Below are 24,652 nucleotides of genomic sequence, written 5' to 3' on the forward strand. Positions count from 1 at the left end.
CTCTTGCACCTCAGCAACCCCAAAGTTTCTATTCTCTCGTTCCAGTGTCTTGTTCTCCTCCTATTCTTCTTTCTTCTTCTTAGCTGGCTGACTGCTTGCCTGCCCTCTTACCAGTTGATCCCGAATTCGCCTTTGGCTTGACGTAACTCACACATGTGTGAGTATGTTTGTATGTTTGACCTTGCCCTTGGATGATACCCACATGCCGATAATTCGAAATCTCACAGAGTTTAATAGGTAGCTTAATAGCCAGTCAGCTCAGTAGATAGATTTAGAGAATGCACACCTCACACTAATAATCATCGTCACGGTAGCTGAAGAAACGACCGAACAATCGTTTTAGCTTAGTCATTTCCAGTCGCAGGTGTGGACATTGGGGATATTGAAGAAGCTAAAGAAGTAACAGGTTGAAAATTTTGTCTCTATGTTCGGAATTGAGTCGTGCAGTCGAGCTTGTAATTACTCTTCAAGGGATTATTCGTTCTTTCCTTTTTATCATCATGTTTTTTTTTAATTTTTTAATTTTATTTTTCATTATCATGGCCACAACTTTCTTATTCACCGAAGAAAACATCATTGTTACGGGCCATTGACTCATCCGGTGTCTATACGTATTATATGTATACCTACTAAGAATATATATTATAATAACTAGAGTTTTATAAATATTTCAATATCTTATTCATCATCTCTTTATTCCACTTAAATCATTCTCTACTGCCTACTACTACTTTACTCATACTGCTCAGTGTACTCTCGATAAATGTAAACCCGAGACACCCACTTGACAAAGTCTCGGGCGCGAAGGAGGATCTCGAGGGTCCTCAAAGAAGTAGAGACCCCGAGAGAGGATGAGATGTAAGCGGGTGATGTCCTTCAGGCGATGAAACTACAGCTCGTTCACCTGAATCTCGAAAATTTATTCCCTAAAGTACAACTACGCGACATGCTTATTAGATTGCTGAAGAGTTTATTCTAATGATTCAAAGAAAACATCCGAACGCTCATTCCTTTATATAAATTTTTTATTTTTTTGTCATAAAAAGTATACATTTTTTATAATATTTTTTTTTTTATAAAACCAAGATTTTAATTAATGCGGCGAACCTTTTCTCCTTTCAGACGCCTGAAGCAAAAGAGATTCTCGAGGAGGGTGGAGTATAAGGAAACAAAAAGCCGAAGGAACCGCCTGAAAAAGCGTTCAAGTAATGCCACTACGGTAACTCTCTCATATCTGAGAAGGCAACAGCATCAACATCACCAGCATCACCAGTAACAGCAACAGCAGCAGCAGCAGCAAAGGTGTGTGTAGTAACAACTCTGTAAGAGATGCGACGGATCTCGCTTCGTCATTAACGGCCGAGCCTAAAAACCAACCGAGACACACTCACACACACAACTTTTAAAAGTAAAGCGAGTAAAACTTGAACATCTCACCCGCAGTCTTTGTCGTCTGCGTGCGTCGGCGGTAGATGTTCCTACGTCCTGCGGTGAAGCCGTACATACGGCTAGACGTGCGGAGTACAACAGGAAAAACAACGCAACTATTGCTGTTGCTATTATTGTTATTGTGTGGTAGTAATAGTTGTTATTATCATTATTATTATTATTATTGTTATTTCGTGGTTATTGTTACTGTTGAGTTAGTGAAAAATAAATAAGCAACCAGCAAAAGCAATATTGTTGTATACGAGGCCTAAAGACAGACCACCGGTCTACTTGAGGCAATGAGGAGGAGAGAGTGACGCCAATTGATCGCGAGAGTGGACGGCCATTGATAAGGAGGAATGCTTGCCCCATGCAACATGGCGGCTCGTCTCATTTGCGGCACCTGTCTTGTCGCCTTCTTCATTCTTCTCTGCCTCGGAATTACCACCGCAGAACAAGGTACGTACACTTTATTTAAACTTTTTTATGCCGAGATAATAAATGGATTTTTTATTACCCCGAGAATTTAAAAACCGCGGGCTTATGACCAAGTCCGTGGTATGCCTATCCTCGATGCACAACCAATCAATTTATCAATTTTAAAAATTTCATAACAAATAACAGATTATTATAAAATACACAGTAATTTATTCCTTTTGACTGCGGGTTCATATTCAGAGCTCGGATATTAAATTTTCAATTTATTCGTTGTTTTTTTGTCATACGGGTTTAATATGAGTCACCGTGTGTGCCATTGCACCGGTGAAATAGATGTATATATACATACATAGTATCATCACAACACACGTGCTCATGTAGAGCAAGAAGCTGTTGGCTTTTTTCCGGGGACCTTGCGGCAACAGAAAAAAAAGGCAATTTACCCGGTCTACTTTGAACCACTTGAAATGCCTTGTCCATACTAGGGAATACTGGGTAGGGAGACGTGACCGAGGCCCTCACGGTTGAAAACAACATACCCACACGTCGTGAGTCGTTAGCCTAGACGAGCTCGCTAGTCTACTACCAGACTACGCTATTACTATTCGTGCTGAATATCCATATACCACGATTATACAACTATACTACCTGTAATACAAACACTTGAAAGATATATACATACAGACACACACAGATGCACACACGCACACGTACAACTCATCTTTAATATCTTGCCCTCAAGTCCCATTAGCAATCTTCATCGTTTTCCATATTTTAACTGACGAAAAAAAATAACTAAATCCTCGCCCGGGGGCTTTTGTCCCAATATATGCAGAATACCGTGGCGTTGTCTCGAGACCCTTTCATCCCCTTGAACGATTTCCGAGATCCCGATAATTTCGTAATGCGTCCAATCTTCAGAATTACCGGATCTCCATCTTCATGATGATGATGATGATGATGATAATAATAATGTTGCTGATGATGATGATGATGATGATGATGAAACAAATTTGATGATGATCGCAATTTACTTTTTTTTCTTATAATAGAATATTTAGTTGATACAGAAGTCTTGTTCTTTGAGTTTGTTACTGTGCCGGGTGACGTCAATCGAAGACGCCTTGGCCGATAACTCTTTTAGTTTGATTCCCTTTCTCTCCCTTAACCTCTTATTTCAGAGTCTATCTCAGTCGTGCTGATGGCTTCTGTTTCTCATGATGCTGCATCTCCAACTTTGGACGGTAATGCGTTTATCGAAACTCCCGAGAGTCATAGTATATATACCCAACTACTATAAGTTAGACACAAACTCGAATCCACTCTCTTACACATTCTATGTTTGATGTCTTCCCAGCTGAGCACGGAAAGCTCGTTAGCCTTGCTTCGTTTCTTGTCCGTACGTCTTCTTCTTATTCTCTTCTCTTCTCTTCTTCTATCATATTATTATATTCCCCCGCGATCTTTTTCGTCCAGTCATTAATGGATACATCTTGTGTCTGTACTGAGAGATATACAACAAATCTTCTAACTAAACTGGATTTTCATCAGAACTACAGAGTTGTATCCTGTTTGTTTGTTATAAGCTTACGTACTTCGTAAAACTATAATTAGATAAAAAAATACTCACGAGAGAAGAGATATTAAATAATTTAGAGGAAGATAATGTATGTCGTTCTAAGACAAGTTTTCATGTACGATGACGAAGATGAAGATGGGCAAGCGTACTTTTTAATGTTAATAAAAAGAGGCCGCCCAACCGAATTCCCAATTGTCAAATAACCGGGACTGTAAGCTGAAGACAGAAAGAGCAAAACAGAGCGCAAACTCGATTGCCTCCACGAAGCCAGAAAGACTTGTTCCTTCTGGTATGAGGTCTTTCCTCAATAGCCCCCTTAGTCGTCGTTGTCGTCGTCATTGTGCCATGTCTCTCTTGCTCTTCTGTTACTAGCATCTCCAATCGATGGTCCACTCCATCTTAGGCTGCTGTTACTGCTGCTGCTGCTGCTGGTGCTTCTACTGCTTCTCCTGCTTCTACTGCTCTCAAGTGAGTTGAGAGATACGGCAACGCCGCAGGAATGCCCCGGCCAGCCTACCGCGTGCATACCTGCACTCTTCCTACTATACATACACACATTCAAATACTACTACAAATACTCTTAGGTCCAGTGGAGCTCTACCATGGTGGATCATGCGTCGCATACCTATTCGACAAAGACCAAGTGCGTTAATCAACTCTCAACCCTTCTCTCTTGTATATACATTCCCGCTTATGACAAGGGGTTGGAGATGTTATAATATTAAAGAAAGATATTCATATATATGTATTAATATATATGTATACATGTAGACCCAGCATTACAGCGACGACTTACCTGGGGGTCGCGGTGAATTTGGACGTTGATACGATCAGGACGTTGAAGAGATGAAGAGCGACCGACGGAGGATGAAATAAAGTTGTCAAGGAGGCTGCTGCAAGCCTCACTCTTTTACTCTCATACTGTTTCTCTCTTATTCTATCTCGCTCATTCTTTCGCGTGTACACTTATATAAAACCGGCACAAAACAAGCATCAGCGCGAGACGAAACGCGATATGCGCCCGGGAACACAAGTGAGCATAAATTTCAATCGGTCAGAAAAATCTTCACTCTCTGTGCTGAAGAAAACAAGAGAACAACGGCAAGTAAGAAAGAAAGACAGAGACGGAATACCCATGAGTCGGTGCCTTGCTGTCTGCGAGAAAGAGAAAGTCGACAACGAGAGAATGGAGATACAAGGCTGCAGCAAGGCTCCATAACAGCAGGAATAATCCTTCCAAGCCTGTAGGTATAGTTTAGACCTACCAGCAAACCAACCAACCAGCCGACCAACCGACCGTCCAACCAGCTAACAGTCCACCAACCCAACGCGTAACGTATGCGGCAGCTTGCATTAGCTATTACGTATTTTATACATTGGCAACTGGAGTGCGTGGCCGCAGGACTCTGCAACGCCATGACGCTGGTATTAAACCCTCCAAGCGGTTCACCTGAGGCACGCACACACACTCACTCAAAACATTGCCTTGTATATTCTCTGTACCATTTATATGTATATCGATATATACGTGCGTGTATATCTGCTTATGTCTCATGTGTTTACTGTCTATGTCCTGCTTCAATACGCCTTAACTCTTTAGCCAGGAAAAGGTTCGTACATACGTACGTTACTCTGCAACGCCCAGGAATGCCTACTTTTACTTTTGCCACGACTTCCCAGTAATCCGGGTGATTGTGCTTTCAGAGAGTTTGCACTGTGTGTGATGTACAATTGTGCCGCTGGCCACACAATATAATATATATAGATATAAGAAATAAAACTATACCATATATATTATACTTTCAAATGACTCCAATCGGTCATTTCCGGCTTCTGGATTATTTAAGATATTTGGTCACTGACATTATTATTGTTCTGTACCCGCTGTATAGATAACTTTAAATATAATCAACTCCGAGACAAACCACTGCTTAAATATTTTCTCTTTTATTATTCTAAAGGATCGCTCGTTTTTCACTCAGGAACAAAGCACCAGTTTTCGCCTTATCCCTTACCCCTGTACTTATACTTATACTTATACACTTCTTGGATATCCCGTTCTTTTTTGTATTCACAGCAGGCGTCGTCATGCTGAATTAGTCGTGGTTTCATCTTGAGCCAGTAATTTTTGCACCCACAATTTTGTACAGATTTTTGTCAAGAGTCAGGGAGGTTACACTGTGGCCAAAAAAAAAAAAAAATAACCACTGACACAGGTAAAAAAAAATTCAACAAATAAAAGGGTACGTGGTGAGAAACCCCGGGAGGGTGGGTTATATCTTTTGGGACACATAAATGAGAGTGGAAATAAAAAAGAAAAAAAGTATCAAGAGCAAAACGTAAAAACGTGATACTGAAATGCTATTGGTAGTAACTTTTCGACGCCTGTTTCTCTCGCCCTTATCACTTCCTTCTCACTCTTGTTCTCGCTTTCGTCTGTTAGCTCGGTTCTGCTCCACACTTTGGACCCTTTTGCGCTTATAGTCGCTTTTCTTCGATTTTTCCCGCAAAGCAACGGAGGCGTCGAGACGAGGGTTGGTTACATTTCCAGCAAGGCTATTATTCCTACGCTTCTTCTACTTTCTCTTTTTTAATTTTTTTCCCTTTTCTTTTCTTTTTATTTTATTTTATTTCATTTTATTCCTTTAGCTTTCTCTCTTTTCACTTTGTCGTGCTTTTTTTCATTTTTTTTTTATATTTTTTCGCGCTTTTCCCCTGCTGCCTACGCGATAAAATAAAAGGAAAAAGGGTGTGGACGAGACGTCTGGGGGTTTCAGTCCGGACGGCGCTAAAATTCACTCCAGGATTGATTGAGACCTCAGCAAACGTGACTAGCTTTCAAATACCGCGTTTCCCGTTGCTAAAATACACAAACCACCCATCCGAGCAACCAGCCAACCAACCATCCAACCGACTCTGCTCTCTCATCGTGTGCTGGTTACGTGACTACTGCCAGATGATTAATACATTGACATCTGTAATTTAAAGAAGCCATGCTTTTTATTACCTACTTGAAACCAAGGCTATAGTTTTAAATTATCCTGGTGATAACGATATTAACTACTTAGTAACTAAGTCCACGCACACATGCACAAACATATAGTTTGTAAGACGAGTCTATCAGGTGGCCGATGGTCGTTTTACGAGCCTAGAGGCTTTTGCGCTTAGCATCATGTCGAGGAGGAAGATCATTTTGCTAGATCCTATAAGATCTCTCTTGTGTGTACTGAGTCATAAAAACATACGGAGGAAATAAGATAAAAAGTAATATAAAAATCCATGTTTAAGTGGTAATTTTTTCAATTTAACCGTACATATATACGTATAAAAGGATAAGTTAACAAAAAATAAGTATATAGATAAAATGGAAAAAAAGGTTATTGCTAAAGCATAAAGGAAAAATAGTGTAGTGACCTGCTAATAAAATAATTATATTGGTCGGAGGTAATAGATTCTTGGAACGCATTAACCAGCTGAGATAAATCTCGTGGAATAAGGAGGAGAAGGAGAAAGAGAAGGAGAAGAAATGACCAGTGATGGTGGGAGTGAAAAGGGTAAAAGGAAAAGAAGAACAAGTAAAAGGACAAGATGTTTATAGAGGAAGGGGAGGAGGAGGAGGAGGAAGACAAGGATAATCTGAAAGAGGAGGGACACGTTAAAGGAAGAAAAGGAGAAAGGAAAACTATACAGATACCTTTAATATTATTATGGTATGCGAAATAACAAACTAAGGTGCATATAAATTGCCCAGCTAGACAGGTGGTCGGTTAATGAAGTCGAAATGCTATCACTGCAATAGAGCGTTGCTTATGTCTGTTTTCTTTTTCTGATGCCGGCCCGTTTTTTCGTGTCTCTCTCTAACGGTTTTTATTTTTATCCTACTTTTTTTTTCACATATCACTCGTATCTCGTTTCTCATTTTCCATTTAATTCTGTTGATCCGCGTTCTAAGCGTTCATTTTAGATTACGATAAAGTTTTAACGAGAATTGCACCGGCAACTAGGCTTATCTAACTAGTACAGATATTTCCGGTATGTGAAAACTGACTGGCCCGCATATTCTACTAATGTCGGTTCATTCACGTTATTATTCCCTTTGATGAGGTCAGCCCTTTGGATAAATTTGTGGTGTAAGGGAGATTGCCGGATAACTGCTCAAATACTTTCAACAATATGTACATATATAACCCTCACATCCATATAAATACGTACTTAGATCTGTTGCGTGACGTAGTGAATTCGAATGACGTGTGGCCTATTTATTTTTATTTGTTAAACTTATTTTTTTTATTTTATTGAGATGACATATTGCCGACGCAGAAGGGCAGTAAATAAATATTTTGATGACTTGGCGTTTGTCCAGGATTGATAGAGATATTTTTTTACTGAACAACTACTTACGACTTACTCGATGACTCGTCCGCAAAATAACCTTCAAGATTTTAATGTTAAATAAAATTAAGATCTTTAAATGTTTTTTATTTTTTTGAAAGGTCGCCTTGTACTAAAATTCATAACTCGAAAACTAATAGCCGTTAAAATATAATCTTAGGATCCCCATCTTGTTAATAATTTAACCGGCTGAAAATATTATTTCGATGATTTTATAAAATTCTTGTATCATTTTCGAGATATTTGCATAGATATACTCATTAGATATTTTATAAAATTAAAAACCCAGTGATTGAGTGCCGGTGTCTAATCGCCGCGTAAAAATAATAAATTGTCGACTGTTTGAGTATTTTATAATAATTAACGCTTACATTGGCATCAAAAATAGCTTGTAAGCTCTCAAATAAATAAAAAAATAAGTGTATGTATAAATTGAAAGTGAATTTTATTAACAAAGCGCCATCGGGAATAGCCTTACACTGAGAAACGGACAATTGAAATTCAAGATGCATATGGAGAGGATACTAGAAGAGGATATAAAATATAAAATGAAGCGAGAAAGTCGAATAAGCAAGGGTGAGAGTATACCTCGAGACTCGAGCAATCTAACATCTGAGTGGACACGCGGGTCCTTGTTCTCTCTTTTAAATCCTCCTCACATACACACTGGTATCACACTGGCTGCAAGAGAGAAGAAATGAAAAAGGGACCCCCATATTGTTTAAATAATTGATTTAACATGTGTACATACATTATGCACAAACATAATAACGTTATGTAAACGGTAATTCTTGGCATGAGCGAGAGAGGCCCCGACGGCGTGGGCCGGGTAAAGAGAGAGCCAACTTGCTGCTCGGTTGCTTTCTTGCTCTCTCTACTCGTCGTTTATACGTTCGTTTGTTGGACCCACCAAACATGGGGGCCTACTCGAGCTGGAGAGACCCCGCCGCGAAGGGAGTCCCAGGGTTAAGTTCCCGAGCACCTCATATTTTTTATTCTCTGTCTTGTTCGCTCTCGAGCGCACTCAGACTCAGCCTCGGATTCAGTACAGACTCAGCTGTATGTGTTGTACTTGGAGCAATGGTATAAGAGTTAAAAGTTGAGGTAAACCTGGAGGAAAGAAGAAAGAGAACGAAGATGATGATGATGATGATGATGAAGAAAAATAAAATTAAAAAGACCGTGTGTGTATTCAAGAAGACAAGGGTAAACTCTGACGGGATTGCACTCTCTACTTGGGTTCTTCCTTGATTTATCCGCACGTGGCCACTCGTGCCGATCGTGAGCTGCAGGTTCGCGTTTTCCTTATTGTCACACGTGCTTCACTTCTTCGATATCTTGTACAGTTTAAACTAGTTCCCAGAATCCTTATATTCTGTACCCGGGAGCGTCAAGTCCTTTCAATTTTACTATTCCACAGTAATTTAATCAAACTTTAACTTTTTATCCTTCTTTACATTAAATTTTGTAACCCGACACTTATTTAAGTTTTTATCTGGATAAAGATCTCCAAGTTGATATTTAAAATTTAAAAATGCATTTAAAAATATGTCGATACATTAATTATAAATTAATATTCAAATGATGTACATATATTTTTATAAAAAAGCAGCAAAAAATGGTGTAATTTGATGCTCATGATTAAAAAAATTTTTATGAAATTTATGTGACAGTTTAGAGAAAAAAAATAAATAATAGATAATATTGATAAAATACATGGTATTTATTGAAATAAACAGCATATAACAACCGGTATAATAATAAAAAATGATGATACGTAATAAAAAAATATATTTATTGAATATATCTTTGGCAGTTGTCGTTTCAGTGTTTTTAAACGTTACACACGAAACACTAGACAGCCGATCAATTTAATTTCAACTAGGATATATCGGATGATAATAAATGTATTTGGGATCACGGAAGCTCAGGGCTTGATTAAATTCAACCGGTAGACAAATTTAGTAACGGCTCGGTCATTAATATCATCAAAAATACTTGTGTCCCGTGAGTACACCTGGAATTCTCCACCACCTACCGTCAGCGTGCGGAATGCCTCTTAACTTGATGGATCGGATTACCGTGGCTTTGGCTGGTGTGTCTGAATCTATCCCCTATCCTGACCGAATCTCAGCTACAAATAACAAGACCATGTAGAACTGAGATATTGTAGGAACTAAGGTCGCTGCTGGTGTAGTACAGAGCAAGAGTTTAGTTCGAGGCGCGAGAAAAGAAAAGGAGGATGAAAAAATAAAATATAAGAAAAGGAAGGCATGAATTAAAGAGAGTTCATTCAACCAAGTGGTATAAGAATATCCCGCGTAGTCTAACGGGTCGTAAGTAGTGAAGGTTCTACGGCGACGGGGGGCCGTATATAACAAACCAGAAAGACATTGGACCAGATCGTAATTAACGTCAAACCAGAGAGAAAGGTGTCTAGGGAAAGCTGACACGGGGTCACACGTGTGGGTGTGCTTAAGGTGAATCTGTGGAGGTCTTTCTAACAGAAAACATTGCACAAGTGATATACCACGGTGGATTCACACCAAGTAGAGGAGAAAACGCATGTTAGGGTCGCCGCTGCTATGCTGGAGAGCCAACTTTTGTTCGCTGGTTCTCTCGCTGTGCAAACCAATAAAAGAACGTAAAGGTCACTTGGGTGCTCGTAATTAACTTCTTCCTCGAAGGAACCATGAAAATGTCCATTTTAAATAAAATAAAATAAATAAATAAATAAAAAAAAAAGGTGATTTCTGGAATGCTCGTAGGTGTGATGGACTGAGCGATCATCATCTTGACAGAAACCATTGAGATTCTGACAAATTGGTAAGCCGTTTTGGATATTCTCACGGAGTAGGCGTCGTCGTCGTTGCCCGTCGTAGTAATTTCTTTTTATTTTCTTTTATTCCCTCTTGTGTTTTTTATATATTTATATTTTTTTTATATTCTTCCATTCTTTTCTGACTGGGTGATGTGTGCTTGGATGACACAAGACACAAGTCGCTTTTGCCTGACTCGTTTGCGTTGCCAGCAACATTTTTAGAGTCCAAATAAAATAGTGAATGTACAGGATCTCGGCAGGAGCAGGTCATAAGAACGTAGGTGGTCCCCACTTCAACATCAACTTCTTCTCTCTCACTTTATTCCTCTGGCTCTTCCTCCCGTGCTATGCTCATCTTCTCATCCTCCTGTACTACCTCTTCCCTTGCTCCTTCTATCCTTCTTCTTCTCTTTCTCCTTCTCCTTCTCCTTATTCCTTCCCCGAGTACGCTCATGCGAGGTCGCAATCGTCTGCAACCACACTCACATCGCGTGTACTCTCTTACCTTCTCTGTTTGTTCATATACTCAAACTCTCTCATCCTACTACAAGCTGTGACAGCGTGTACGCATGCACCTTTACTGACAGCCGTGTACTTCCCCCCGTGTACTTTCTCCCGGTTTCCACCTCTTCACCTCGCTTATGTTAAAACTCACATGTTTCTCTTACTCGCTCGCTCGCTCGCTCACTCACTTATTTACTCTCTTTGCCCTCCAACACTCCGTCTGCATCATACTCTGCACTAGTGTATACGCAACACTCCTTTTGGGATTACCCCCAAACCATTAGCAACGTGATTTACAATTAAGCAGTCCTTGTCCCAACATTTTCCTTTTTTTTATCATCGTCATTATCATTATTATTATTATTTCCATCTTATATACACAGCATGTCTGCGTAAATATCCAGGTACACCACCAACACCACACACGACTCCATGGACAATAAATATGGCTTGAAGGCAATCGAGTCCTAGTCATATCAGCATCAGTGAATGCATTCATTTTGATCACTTGTTCTTTGTACAGCAACTTACATATAATATAATATATATAAATATGTAGATGGGCATATATATATGACCAATTTGATCAGTCGGTTTGTGAGAAAACCAGTTCGGGATCAGTTATCAACGGGTGTTATAAAATACACTCTGGATATGATGCGCGTCCAATCAACATGAATTCCACTCATGTGACGCGGCGTCATTTTGCTGCTGGTACTTTTGCTGCTATGCGTCCTTTTGCATCGTACATTTCCTCAGCATTATTCCTCCTTTTCTTTTAGTTATTCATTCCCTCATTCTCCTCCTTTCTTCCTTCTCTTATCCCTCGGTGTGCTTAGTATTAAACCATATTTGTGAAGATACAAATAAGGATAGCTGATGCATGCATACGGTTTAAATCTCACACTCTACGGACTTACTCGGTCACCTAATTGACTCGGTGTGGGCCTTACGTTGGCGTTAGTGTCGACGGTTAACGAGCAGTAACGTATTTTCTACACTGTATTATAATACTCAAAAGATACTGTACGCCTGGGTATAAATACAACCACCATTTTCCTTCTCACTCTCACCAAGTTAGATGAGGATAAACCAGAACTGCATAACCGAGACCAAGTACGAGCCTCGGGCTTTTGATATACACCTGCCGCAAATATTGCCCTTTTCATCAACTGTCATAAACAACAAGTCCAAGTATATTCATATATATGTATATATATATATATATATATAGCTTAAAGTATAGGATAGGGTGTTGTTTAGTGATATTGTGCGGCAGTAGTTTATAATGCTAAATATTCTTGCCAGCAAGATGATTGCAGCAGAACCTTGTCCTCGTCGATTTATGGCACCTCGTCGTTACGGAGTCTTTGTCGCCGAGTTTTTCTACCTCTTGTGACATTTACACAATGAAATTTAGAAAATGACCTTCGTTGGTTGTTTTATAACTTCTGTTTCTGCTTTAGTTACTACTGATATTGTTGTTACCTTTGGTGGTGTGAGGCAGGATTTTAAAAGTTTGTGGTCACGAGAAAACTAACAAACCGTAAAGAATTCATTACTAGTTTTAAACCGTGGAAAACCTTGAGCTTAATGACTTTCTCGGCAGATTCTAGTGGTTTTGTTGAGTAAGATATTTTCTTTAAGATTTCTGTTACATTTTTTTTTATTTCATTTCATTATTTTTATTACTACAGTGATATACAATTATTTTTAATGCACCCGTTTTAAATTTTTAACCTCCGAGTACTTATTTTTATTTTTATTTCTTATCCGTTCATTAAATCAAAATCTGGGGATTGCTGAAATATATTCACAAACTTGACACCACTGAAATAAATTATAAAAAATTTCGTTATAATTTTCGACGGATCGCTCAAAAGTCAAACACTTTAAATCCACTTTATCACGCTCTTTTTTCATCTACTCTTAATTGACAGTTTTTTTTATATTTTTTTTACGTTCTTAAATTTCAATGTATAATTAAAAACCCTTGAGATTTGTCTGCTATCGATTCATATTTGGTCTCATTATCTGTAAATTTTTTCATGCAAATTATCCAGATTCAAGCTGTCTGTTTTTTTACACACTTATTATTTTTTGTGTTTTTTTTTTTTTTTTTTACATAGAAATCTTTAAAAAAAAGTGAGCAAAAATTAAAAAAAAATTTCCATTTAATATGAAATTGATTTTTTTTATTAAACTTGACAGTTTGCTATAAAATTTGCATTCGCAGATTAAAATCAACGATCCGTTCTCTGTAAATATTGATAAAAATCTAAAAATAATAAAAATGCATACTGCAAAAAATATTTAACAGCAAATAGTAACATTTGAATGAGTGATAAAAAATAAAATTATTCATTTTATTTATATCTAGACTTTTAATAAATAACCAATTACGAATAAAACAAAATCTCTCGCTTGATTCGTAAAACTTTTGCTAAGCGGTAACTTAATTAAGTATTTAACCTCTGGTAGAAAATATTAATAGAACGGAATATTAAATAAAGCTGGAAAGACGGTTTGATAACCCCTTTAAATAAATGAAAGATACTTAGATATGAAGGATATAAATCAGTAATTAATAATCTGCTGGTTGGATCACTGAGTCAACAAACAAGTTTTCATTTTATATATATATTTATATTCACACATATATATAATATGTTTTTTAAAGATTTTTTTTTCTTTAAACTCGGATGGGAAAAAAAAAATATTAGCAGGTTGCGCATTAACGTAAAAGCCATATACGCGATTGTTGCTCCATCTCTCTTTCACTAGTCGGCCCTGCCAATTCGTCCCCCCTTACGTTCACCCGTCGGCTTGGAAATCTGATACGACATGATAGTCCCAGGCCGCAGTATCGATCTCTACCACTTGGGATTATAAAAGTAAAGGTGTACCTGTGGCAGAGAGTGGAGTCAACCACACGAATCCAGCCAGCTCTTGCTCCTATCCACTCTCTTTTACGACGCACCGACTAGTGTGTATACCATACTACGGTTTTTTACTTTTATTTTATTTTATTTTATATATAGGTCTCCTTTTTTTATTTTAGACGCATATAGATAGAAGTGAAGTCTGGTTGGTGGTGTATATCCACCAACTGTGATTACTCTATAGCCATCGTCTGTATAAACTTGCAAGCACAGAAGGGAGCGTCGAATACGAAAAAATAAAACAAGAATAAAAAACGAACAGACGTGTGTAAGAACCCTGTGAGTCGTGAGGGTGTGGACAACACTATATGCATAGCGTCACACCCGGTTCAAATTTGAAATTTAAATTTCGTCCCTTGGGACTGAGGCGACGTAAAGTCGTCGTCATCACGTTGTCGTACCACTAAGATACAATTTTGCTGCATCAGAATATGTATATACGTATATATATGGATGTAAAAGGTTACAAATAAAGTTTTAGGGAAAAAAGTGTGATGAAAAAAAGGTAATTTCTCTAGGGCCCCGTTAAGCTGTTACCGCTAGTCGGCAAACATCAACTGGGAAAGATCGCATTTATTCTGATATATTTGTCCTTTGTCTTCTTAAACGTGTAGATACATGAATACGTATAGTACATATACGGTGTTATTCTCTGTCTTTATTCAAATTCCTCGTCTCGATTCCATTTAAACATTTGCTGGTGTCATGCGACACGTGTTTGTGTCCGCCTTTCAGCATCACCCAATCGTACGATCCTTGTTGTCGTGGTCGTCATCTGCAAAGATACTGCTCGTACTCGCCGTTCGTGTTCATGTCGATCCTTCAACTTGTCGTGGGTGCGTACAAGTCCCCAAGTATTAGCATCAGCATCACCAGCAGCAGGAGCAACAGCAGCTACAACACAGCCACGGATATTTATATAGCAGTCAGCATCAGCAGCAGCAGGAGCAACAGCAGCGACTTGAGGTGCCATCATCCATGAGTATGTAGACTTTCACCTCAGCTGTAACGATCTCGTCTCGATAACGACCAGGGTCTCCATAATTCGAGAATATATTATGGAAAGTGGACGAGTCGGTTGTTGGACAGGATGATGAACGTCACAGTCTTGATAACGAACTTTATCGTGATGTTGATCAAAACCACCATCAGCTAGCTGTACTAGTTGCTATCCACCGTAGTAAACATCCGTATGATGATAATTATTATGATTATTATGATGATATGATGTGATGTGATGGTGACGATGATGATGAGGATCAGGATGAGAATGAGGATGAGGATGATAAAGATGATCATGCGTGAGAGAGTATACGCTAGAGAGTTTACGTTGAATTGTCGTGGAATTTGACATTACACGAGACTACTGGCTGGTGGGAATAGGGCTGATATGGGGGTGTGTTGTAGTGGCTGGGGTTGTACGAGCTGCCGGTCGATACCCGAGACCAACACGTTCGCATCTCCTCTTCTCTGTCGCGCCCGCGCGTCTATGTCTCTTTATAAATATATGTATATGCATATATATATATATATATACAATCTAGCACACACTACACAATATCAGCATACGTATGGATATTGCTGCCGTCGTGTCTCTGAGAAGGTAAAGCTTTTGCTGCTTTTTTTCAACAATCTCTATCTCTATCTTGTTCTCACTCGCTCATCTCACTTTTTTTTATTCTTTCTTGTTTTTTTTTTATACTTTCATTTTTTTTTCTTTTTTACCCACACTTCATAACCACGCTCGTCTGCATCTGCTGTTTTGCCCAGACTGTGACGAGTCGATGACACTTGGAGATGAACCACATTGCGCAATAACTCCTGTATTCATATGTTTGCTTATTTATTTAATATATTTAATTTAAAAATATTATTATTTTTTTTTTTATTATTTCTGTTGCAGTTGTCCTGTTGGATACCACGACTGAAGAGATACTAGACTGGACAAAATTTCCTTACGGACCGCAAGCAACGACCCCCGGTGTAAGTATAAATTGTTCTTTTTTCCAACAGATTTAGCTTTTATAAGGATGTTTATTACTGGTATTATGTAAAATAGACTAGAATATAAATGCGGACTTTTTAAAACCAAAGAAAAAAAATGCGGTATGAGCATACAATTAAAAATGAACATTAAAGTTTATAATTGGCATTAGTCTATACACATGTATTTAAATCGTATGGATAAATCTCTCGCGGATGCTGTGATCAGTGATCAGATTTATCAGAATAGGAAATTCCGATACCGTTAAACGGGCATGTGAGTGTGTATGTGCATTAACGGGAGCAAGATAAAACGTATTATTCCGAGAAATAATCGGTGAATCGGGTTCAGAAGCACACACACGTTATGGGTCTACTCGGTGCGCGCATACGTGGGCTCCCGCTGATCTCTGGTACTCGGCGCCATGTTTGTTTTTCAGTTGTTAAGCGCCCAGCGGGCCACCAGACAGGTTTAAATCAGCCTCTCTTGCCCCACCTCCATCTTCATATCTCTTTTTATCTTTATCTTTTTCTTACTTGCTCACACGCTCGTTCATTTGAGGAGTCGTGGGCTTGCCACGAGTCGTTTCTGCGGGCTAACAAATTGCTTTTTCTCGAATGGGCAAATTAGAGAATAACCAACAACGACGAACGACGACTGAGACCAAGACCAAGACCAAGAGCAAGATGACGATGACGACGATGATAATGATGATGATGAGAGAGAAGAACCTGGTTCTTGACCCGGGTACTTTAGTACACTTGGAAAAGCCAAGTAGACGTTAGCATGTCGGCGTTAATCGTCCGTATATAAGTTCGGAGGCTAAATTCAAAGAGCCGTCTTGCTGTCTTATTTATTTTTTTATTTTTACTCTTAATACTAAGAAGCAATCAGGACAATTCACACCTTCTGTATATATATTTATATATTCTTGACTAATTATTGCCGACGAGGATGAAAGGCACAAAAAAATGATGTAGTAGTTAAATTTTTTAGCGAGAATTAGCTGAATATTTAAGTGATGGTAGATACAGGTCAGGAGTCCAGGAAGTAACATGATCCTTCTTGGGAATTACCTCGCGAGGTTGGATCTGACATGTCCCGAGATCGAGATAAAATGTCTTAGACGCACGTGCATACTAGAACGGATTAGTAGTAATGCCAAAGCGGATCACATATATACATATATGTATACTACATACATCTGAAATGTTTGGGATGATTGGTTGATATCCCAGCAGCTGGGTCATTGAGGTATTTACGAAATGATGCAGCTAAATTTATAGAAACGTGACGGATTTTTAAAAGCTTTATTGATTAAATGTTATTTGAACATTTAGCATTATGTTTGCCGTACTTAGAGTTTCCATATGGATTTAGAATCCAACTTAGGTTTATCTTTATCTTATTTCTCCGTAGACCAATTCCAAGGGTTCTTTGTGGAATAAATTACCACTGTTAACGCAATAAAGTTCGCTACTTTTGGTGGGCGCCGATGCGCAGAGTTATTAATATACACAACTACGGCCGGAGGGTACAAGGAGCGTTGGAACAAACAGCCCAAACAGAATTAGCCTCGACTATTTGAACAACCTGATGGGGAAAGGTTAGAGTAAGAGTTAAAGTGGGTGGGTGGAAAGGTGAAGACAAAGAGAACTTGGGAGTGGAGATCAGAGAGCTGCTAGAGTGTGGAGAAGAACAAGTATCTATACATATATACATATATATTTGAATATGTGTAGAAGATGAAGGGAAACAGGAATGTATTCGGGTATTGCACTCATCTCCATACCAAATCCTGCTCCGCCGAGCGCCAACTACAACTTGGCGATTCCCTTTATCCGTATGTATGTACGTACGTATATATATTTATATATGTATATAAAGTTAAACTTTCTCGATAAGACGTGCCTGCGCACGTGGCAGAGGCGTCTTGTCAACCCTATCTCCCTATCATACCGTAACATCTATCGTGCAACTACTTCTGCTGCTGTTGCTGGTTCCATTCTCTATACCTACTTGTTCTATACTTACTCTCAACTCATAGCCCTGGTTCTTCGACGTCTACCAGCATAATACAAACCCTAACTCTGTATCTTTATCGTGTGTCTATCCGTCCGTCCGTTCATCCGTTCATTCGTTTGTATGTCATATCATCTGCATCTAAATGTGTTCCTGGGATACAAATTTCTGAAGACGTCATGTGCGATAAATTAACGACAAATTCCTAGAGCAGTTTAGATTACTCTTTGAGGTGTTGCCGTCTGCCGACATCCACACACTTTACTCTAATTCCCTAATTGCTGGATTATAAACCTTTTTCTTGCACGACGCTGGCTCTTAAAGAGAAACAAAAACCCTAATAGCATTTAAACTAATCTATCTATATATAATCGCGGATAAATACATACGAACGCACTTTACACTCTTGTATACTTAGTCATCCGTCCCCCGCACTTGCGACAAAATCTAACACCTAGCAGCGACCAAACAATGAGATGCTATCGAAAGTGCGTAATCCAATACGTCCCACATGTTCTCACAACTTCGGATTGCCATACGGTTCGCTATCTTATCATTATTATCAAATTCCCCTTTTTCTCCAGCCCCCGCACATATAATATCATCATCGATTTTGCCAATATCTACTCCACCAGTAATATATTATTGTATATATCTATATTTATATATAAATGGCTGTGCGTGCTTGCGTACATGTGTGTTGGTTTATGTGTATATCTATCACTCGGAGTATATCTTTGTTTCTCGTATTCTCTAACTGAACAAACGTGTGGGCCCCTCTGACTCAGGCGTATCCGTCGGTAATTTATCAAGCTCGATCGTTTTCAAACTGGCTCGTGAAGAATGACGCCTTATCTTCACCCTCGACAGCCGAGTGTTGATCTATATGCATGTATCGTGTGCATGCACATATTTCTACTGACGTGCACAACCTTGTGTCATTTATATATATCTAGAGATATATAGATACATATGGTATTTTTTATTCATATCACATATATGATCCTGTGTATATGTATATATAGGCGCAGGCTAAACAAAATACCATATCGATTACAGATTTTTCATCGGGACACCGCAACAGAGACGAATCGACGACGGGTGGTTGTCGATCGATAAAACGTTGAGACGTAAACACTCAATCTTTGTTGCAATTGTAACTTGGCTTTTTGACTTTCATCGTCTCAAATTTTATCGACGTATATCGAATCGGATGTGGATCGTCATCTTACAGTAAGCGCTCGTCATCGCATTTACGATAAGCTTTAGCACCGCCGTATTATAGACATATATATTCAGGACATTTTACGACGATACATTCACATGCGATGGTAATCCGAAGAATTACTCGTCGTATAAATAACGTAGATGTTTCATCAGAAACGTGCGTTTTAGGAATTTATGACAGTAAGTCGTTTGGGATCTTTATATGAGTAGTTTTTCTAGGGTGATCGCTAATCAAGAATACGGTAAATTATATGTATATAAATATATTTTATTTCTCTGTCCTTGTATACATCCTTCTTTTTTTTCTGCTGCTTCTTCTTCTTCTTCTTCTTCGTCTTGTTGTTATTTCAAAAGACTTTGAAATAATGGTTAGGTTTCACAACCCGCACGATTGATGCTAATTTTTCGTGATGATCTCTCTCAAACCCAACCCAAGGATCCACATTCCATCAACTCGCAATCATGACGGACCATCACGTAGATAATGAATTCGTCAGATACGTCGGATGAATTCTTTGTGCGTTACTCTTATTCGTATCCTCTCTATTACTCCTTTATACATTTCTCTTTGTTAGGCTGTCCTCACCATTTGGTTTGAATGTGTCTCCGTAATACCAATAACGTTGTACTCTGTAGCTGACTGGATTGCTGATGATGTTGATCGGCCAGAAACGAATGACGCGTGAGAGATCGGTTATTGGATGTGACTTTTAGCTCCAAGCGATCAGCCTCCAGTCATTTGGTTCGATCGTGATCTCGACATCTTGATCACTCGTTCCTGTACTCTGCCCTTTTCGTCTCTTCTCCTAGTCTAGCGAAGTAACACACGTTTTTACTTCACCAAGCTGGACAACTTTTGCTCGTATAAGAAAAAAAAAAGCTGAAAAATGAATGAATAAATAAATAACATTTCCAATGACTTTCTATCGTGTTGACTGATACGAGCCGTGGCAACAAAATATACTACCAACAGATCATTTATTAGAACTGATAGCATTTTAACTGCCCGAGTTACTTATTTATATTTATATGTATAGCTATATATGTACATACATGTATATACTTAACTGAAAGACAAAGGATCAGTGGTCATGTCCATTTCTCTCTCTTGGAGACACTTGGATAGACGCGTGGGCTGAATTCCAACTTATTAACATTTAATTTGTAAATCACAGTCATTTATTTCCATCGGAATCAATTCACTAACGTAATACGTCACTGACGGACCATCGCTCATTGTTTCACTTTACACGATAACTAAATACAACTTATCAACGAGTTTGTCATCAGTGTTTATCATTTTCATGCTTCACTCTATCGTCTCTTTTTACATATAAATATATATTATATATACATATATTTTTTATTCCTTCTTTTCTTACTTGTCTCGTTTTTTTCTTCTTTGGACTAAGACAGGGATACCGGAGACTAGTCATAAAACCCGAGGCGTCTCGAGTTATTTACGAACTAGAAGCACGGTGTGAGCTTGGAGAATGCGTTAATTAAAAAGGGAAAAGGGAATGGGGGCGCGATAAGCTTATAGTGGAGGAATGAGTATATAGGAAGAGTAGAATTCAACTACGGCATCGTTGAATTACCCGCCATTTTCCAGACGCCTCAAATCAATCGTCTCTGCCACCATCGCCATCACCACTACCATCACCACCACGATCACCTTCATCGTCGTGGAAGCAGAACAAGGGGGAGGGGCGTTATAGAGTATCCCTCTCATAAACTATTTTCTGAAATATTAGTCGCGTGTGTAAGATTAAACTGACGCTCGTCGCTAATCCCCTTATAACCAACAGCCTGCCAGTTTTTTCGTCAGCAAAAAATTATTTCATAGTAATAAAAGTGGTACAAAAAAATAAAAAAAAAAAAATAAAGTGAACGATAGAAAAAGGAGAGAAAGAGATGGAATGAAAACTAGAAGCTGACGTTATTAAACTAATGGCAGAGGAAAATATCACGTTTTTATATTGATAAAAGTTTGTGATGAAAAATAAAAAAGAAAACAAAGAGAAAAAAAAATGCTGACTTGAGCATATGGAACGCAGTTTACCTGGAAAAGTGGCGCAAGTTATGCAAGCAGACAAATCGCATTGGGAATCCCCCAGGAGGTCGGAAAGGCACGTACACAATCGATCGTACGATATGTATATACACTGAGTTGCAAGCGTGAATTACCGGATAAATCCTAACCTGACCTAAAGCAAGCACGTAGTTCTGATGATCGAAAACTCTCGTATGCGACGATAATAATGCTTTGAGGGGGGCTAAAAGTTTCATTGGGAAGCTGGCAAGAGAATACTCATGGGGCTTGGAGACGCCCCAGAGGGAGAGAACGCACGTCGCGTGTGTGTTTCAAACCCATTGTGCACGTGCGTTATCCATTGTTATAACCTGCTCGTCGGAGAATCAAAAAGTACTGAAAAACACAACATTAAAGGAAAAATAAATAAAAGTTGAAATAAGAAAAAAATAAAACAATATCACTGTGCAGAGACATGATGAAAAAGCGTCCAAGATTACTCGTCGTTGTCGTTGTCGTTGTCGTTGTCGTTGCTGTTGTCGTGATCGTCATCGAGTCATCAGGTTCTAGGAATTTAAAATCATAAAGCCGGGGTTCAAGCAGAATACAAAATCTCGTTGAGATCTTTCACGTGTATGTGGATATATACCGGTGTATGTTTTCGTTTATTGTTTTTTTAGTTTTTGTTCCCACAGGCAAGGCAAGGCTGTATAAATAATCCGCAATTCAAGTTACCTTGGTTAACTCATTCCCCCTCTTACAGAGTTATACAGAGTTTCTCTCTGTTGAGAGTTCGTCAGATCTCGGATATCCAGACGAATTAATAGGACTTGCGAATGGAATACGTATGATCAAGTTTACTTAAGAGAGTATATATCTCTAAGTTCGGTTGAGAGAATGAAGATCGGATGCGTCTTGAATATAAGACGCCTGGAGGCCTGCCGTGAAGAGGAAACGAGAAAGACCCCTGATGCCTTCATGATGTCACCGGGACTACGTGATCGAGGCTGATGGTTGTCTGCATCAGTAACATATGTCCCATTCCCAGCGCATAAATTCCCGGATGCCAAGTCCGATCAACCGTGTATATATGTATATACAGAAGCTTCTACTGAGCAACAGTAGAAGCAGCCGTAGTGCCATCATTGTAGCAATAATAGAGTAGGAGTATTATATATAGTAGTAAGTCGGGGTTCCTTTAGCAGCAGCAGCAGCAGCATCAAAGTGAATCGAACGCAAGTGATAGTAGTAAGCGTCGGACGTACAAGCAGCTCTTAATCAAACAACTCGGAGCATCCCGTGTCCGAACAAATTTGCCTAGGGAAAATTTCTACTCCTCTACATCAGGCAGACACAAGGATGGGCGGGGAAAACAGGATGGGTTTGCGAAATAGCAAATTGGGCGACGATGGTAAAGGGATACTTTTGTAACACAGGGTGAGAGATATTCTAGAATAGCAAAGTCGTTTCCTAATGCATCTGTACGTTTCCCATTACGATTCGGCGCGCGTGAGTTAAACTAACGAGATGGGCCACACGGGGTAGCTGCTCAAGTTCTATCAGAGTAGTGTGGGTGTCTCATTCGGATTCGCTCGGTTACCATGGTAACCGGTACGTGACCACATTGCCCATGGGGAGGCATTTGAATGTGTGTGTGTGTGTGTGTGTGTGTGTACGTGTGTCCTGTAGGCGTATATTGCTCTCTGTGTCTGCTATTTGTGTATTCTAGTGAGTATGAGTGAAACTACGTATATACACGTAAAGTGTTTAGGTGCGTTACATTTTCTAGTACTACACTACCAACTGGATAGTGATACTAAAGCTAGAACTCTCTTTCGTGTGGTCCCCGAGATAAATGGATATACGGATTCTACTGCTGAGTGTGGTTAAACCAACTGTAAGGTCACGTGATGAAACTATAAGGAAAAGGTTCAACTCTTGTGTGTAGTGTTGGCTCTCATCTTGTCTCTCTACTACTTACATACTTTTCCATGGATGTACATTCTACCGAGCGACCTGGGTAATATAGAATGAGAAAAAAGAGAGCGAGAGATCCTGAAGAAATTGAATCTGGCTTTACGATGAGAGTAAAGTCAGTCAGAACTAGCTGGCTCTTTGGATCTCTTGTCGACGAAAGAAGTTGCAGTTCTTTTTATCTTCCTCAAGGGAGAATTGTAAATTAGGCGAGTTTTTTTTATCTTTTTTTTTCAATTTCATATACATATATATTTATGTGAATATATATCAAAATATATATAGATGGGAATGTCGTCTCTGCGTCAAACGCATTCGCTACCAGAATGAGAAGAGTGACGAGGCGACAGAGGCTGCGTATCACACTCAATTTTCAGGGGATGATCATGGGTAGGTAATGGAAGAGTGAGGGTTGTGTGAACGGTATGCCAATTTGTCGAGCCACCTCCGCATTTTTCGGTGGGGCTTGCTACCCTCAAAAACTCGTGGTGTAGTGGAAAAGACTCCACACATTCTGCCGGCATGTGAAATGATGATTCATCCGCTTCTATTGTCGTGCTAAAATGCTCAATTCGCTGAGGTGGATGTTTTATCTCGCTTATATATATAATCTATCTCTCTATCTCTCTCTCTCTCTCTCTCATTTTCATCAAAAACGATCATCCCCCAACGCTTTTCATCGGCCCTATATGTACGAATACCAAAGTAAGCGGGAATGAAAGCTAGAAATTGGAGTCAAGTTGGACAGGGTTCAAGGCAATCAATGCAAAGGCTCATCTATATATTCTCTCACTCCTTCTTCGTCTCCATCTTTATTTTTTATTTATTCCCCTAACCGTAGACTTATTATTTATAAAGGGATCCATAGAATCCTACTCATATTCCCCCCAAGGGCTTGCTGTAAATCATCCAAGTCTTCTGATCATCGTTATCCAGTCAGAATTTAGTTGGGTCAAGAGCCTTATGGGATGTTAATGAAAACTTGGATGAATAAAAAATATTTCAAGTCCTGACGATAAGCCGAATTATATTTTCACAAGATTAAAATCTACTATTCCAAAAATAAGATAAACCATCCATCTAAACTGATGGGCTCGACCCTTTTGTCACCACGATAAGTATCTTGATTTCTTTTTTTTTTTTTTTTCCTTTTAAGTTTCTTTTCATTCTTATTCCACTCAACTCTTGGATTAAAGATCAACTTTACTCTACAATATACTCATAGCACGCTATAAATTCCTAGAAAATAGGTAGAAAAAGATTCTTTACACAGTAATCCATTGAGCATTTCAAAGAGTCTTTTTCTGGC

The 24,652-nt window shown here is 38.9% G+C and overlaps 1 protein-coding gene across 14 annotated transcripts in view; it reads left to right on the top strand.

Annotated features, from left to right (window-relative positions):
* Positions 1-24,652, top strand: part of LOC103573507 (ephrin type-A receptor 4-A) — a 73,907-nt gene that overhangs the window by 29,748 nt on the left and 19,507 nt on the right. For all 14 annotated transcript variants that reach the window (XM_014439698.2, XM_053742865.1, XM_008552634.2 and 11 more), the window contains exons 2-3: positions 1,123-1,887; positions 16,008-16,087. In XM_014439698.2, the coding sequence (XP_014295184.1) occupies positions 1,788-1,887; positions 16,008-16,087 (180 nt within the window). In that variant the 5' untranslated portion in view covers positions 1,123-1,787. The remainder of the gene's footprint in view (positions 1-1,122; positions 1,888-16,007; positions 16,088-24,652) is intronic.

This window comes from Microplitis demolitor, chromosome 2, assembly GCF_026212275.2.
Source record: "Microplitis demolitor isolate Queensland-Clemson2020A chromosome 2, iyMicDemo2.1a, whole genome shotgun sequence".
In the NCBI taxonomy this organism is placed as follows: Eukaryota; Metazoa; Arthropoda; class Insecta; order Hymenoptera; family Braconidae; genus Microplitis; species Microplitis demolitor.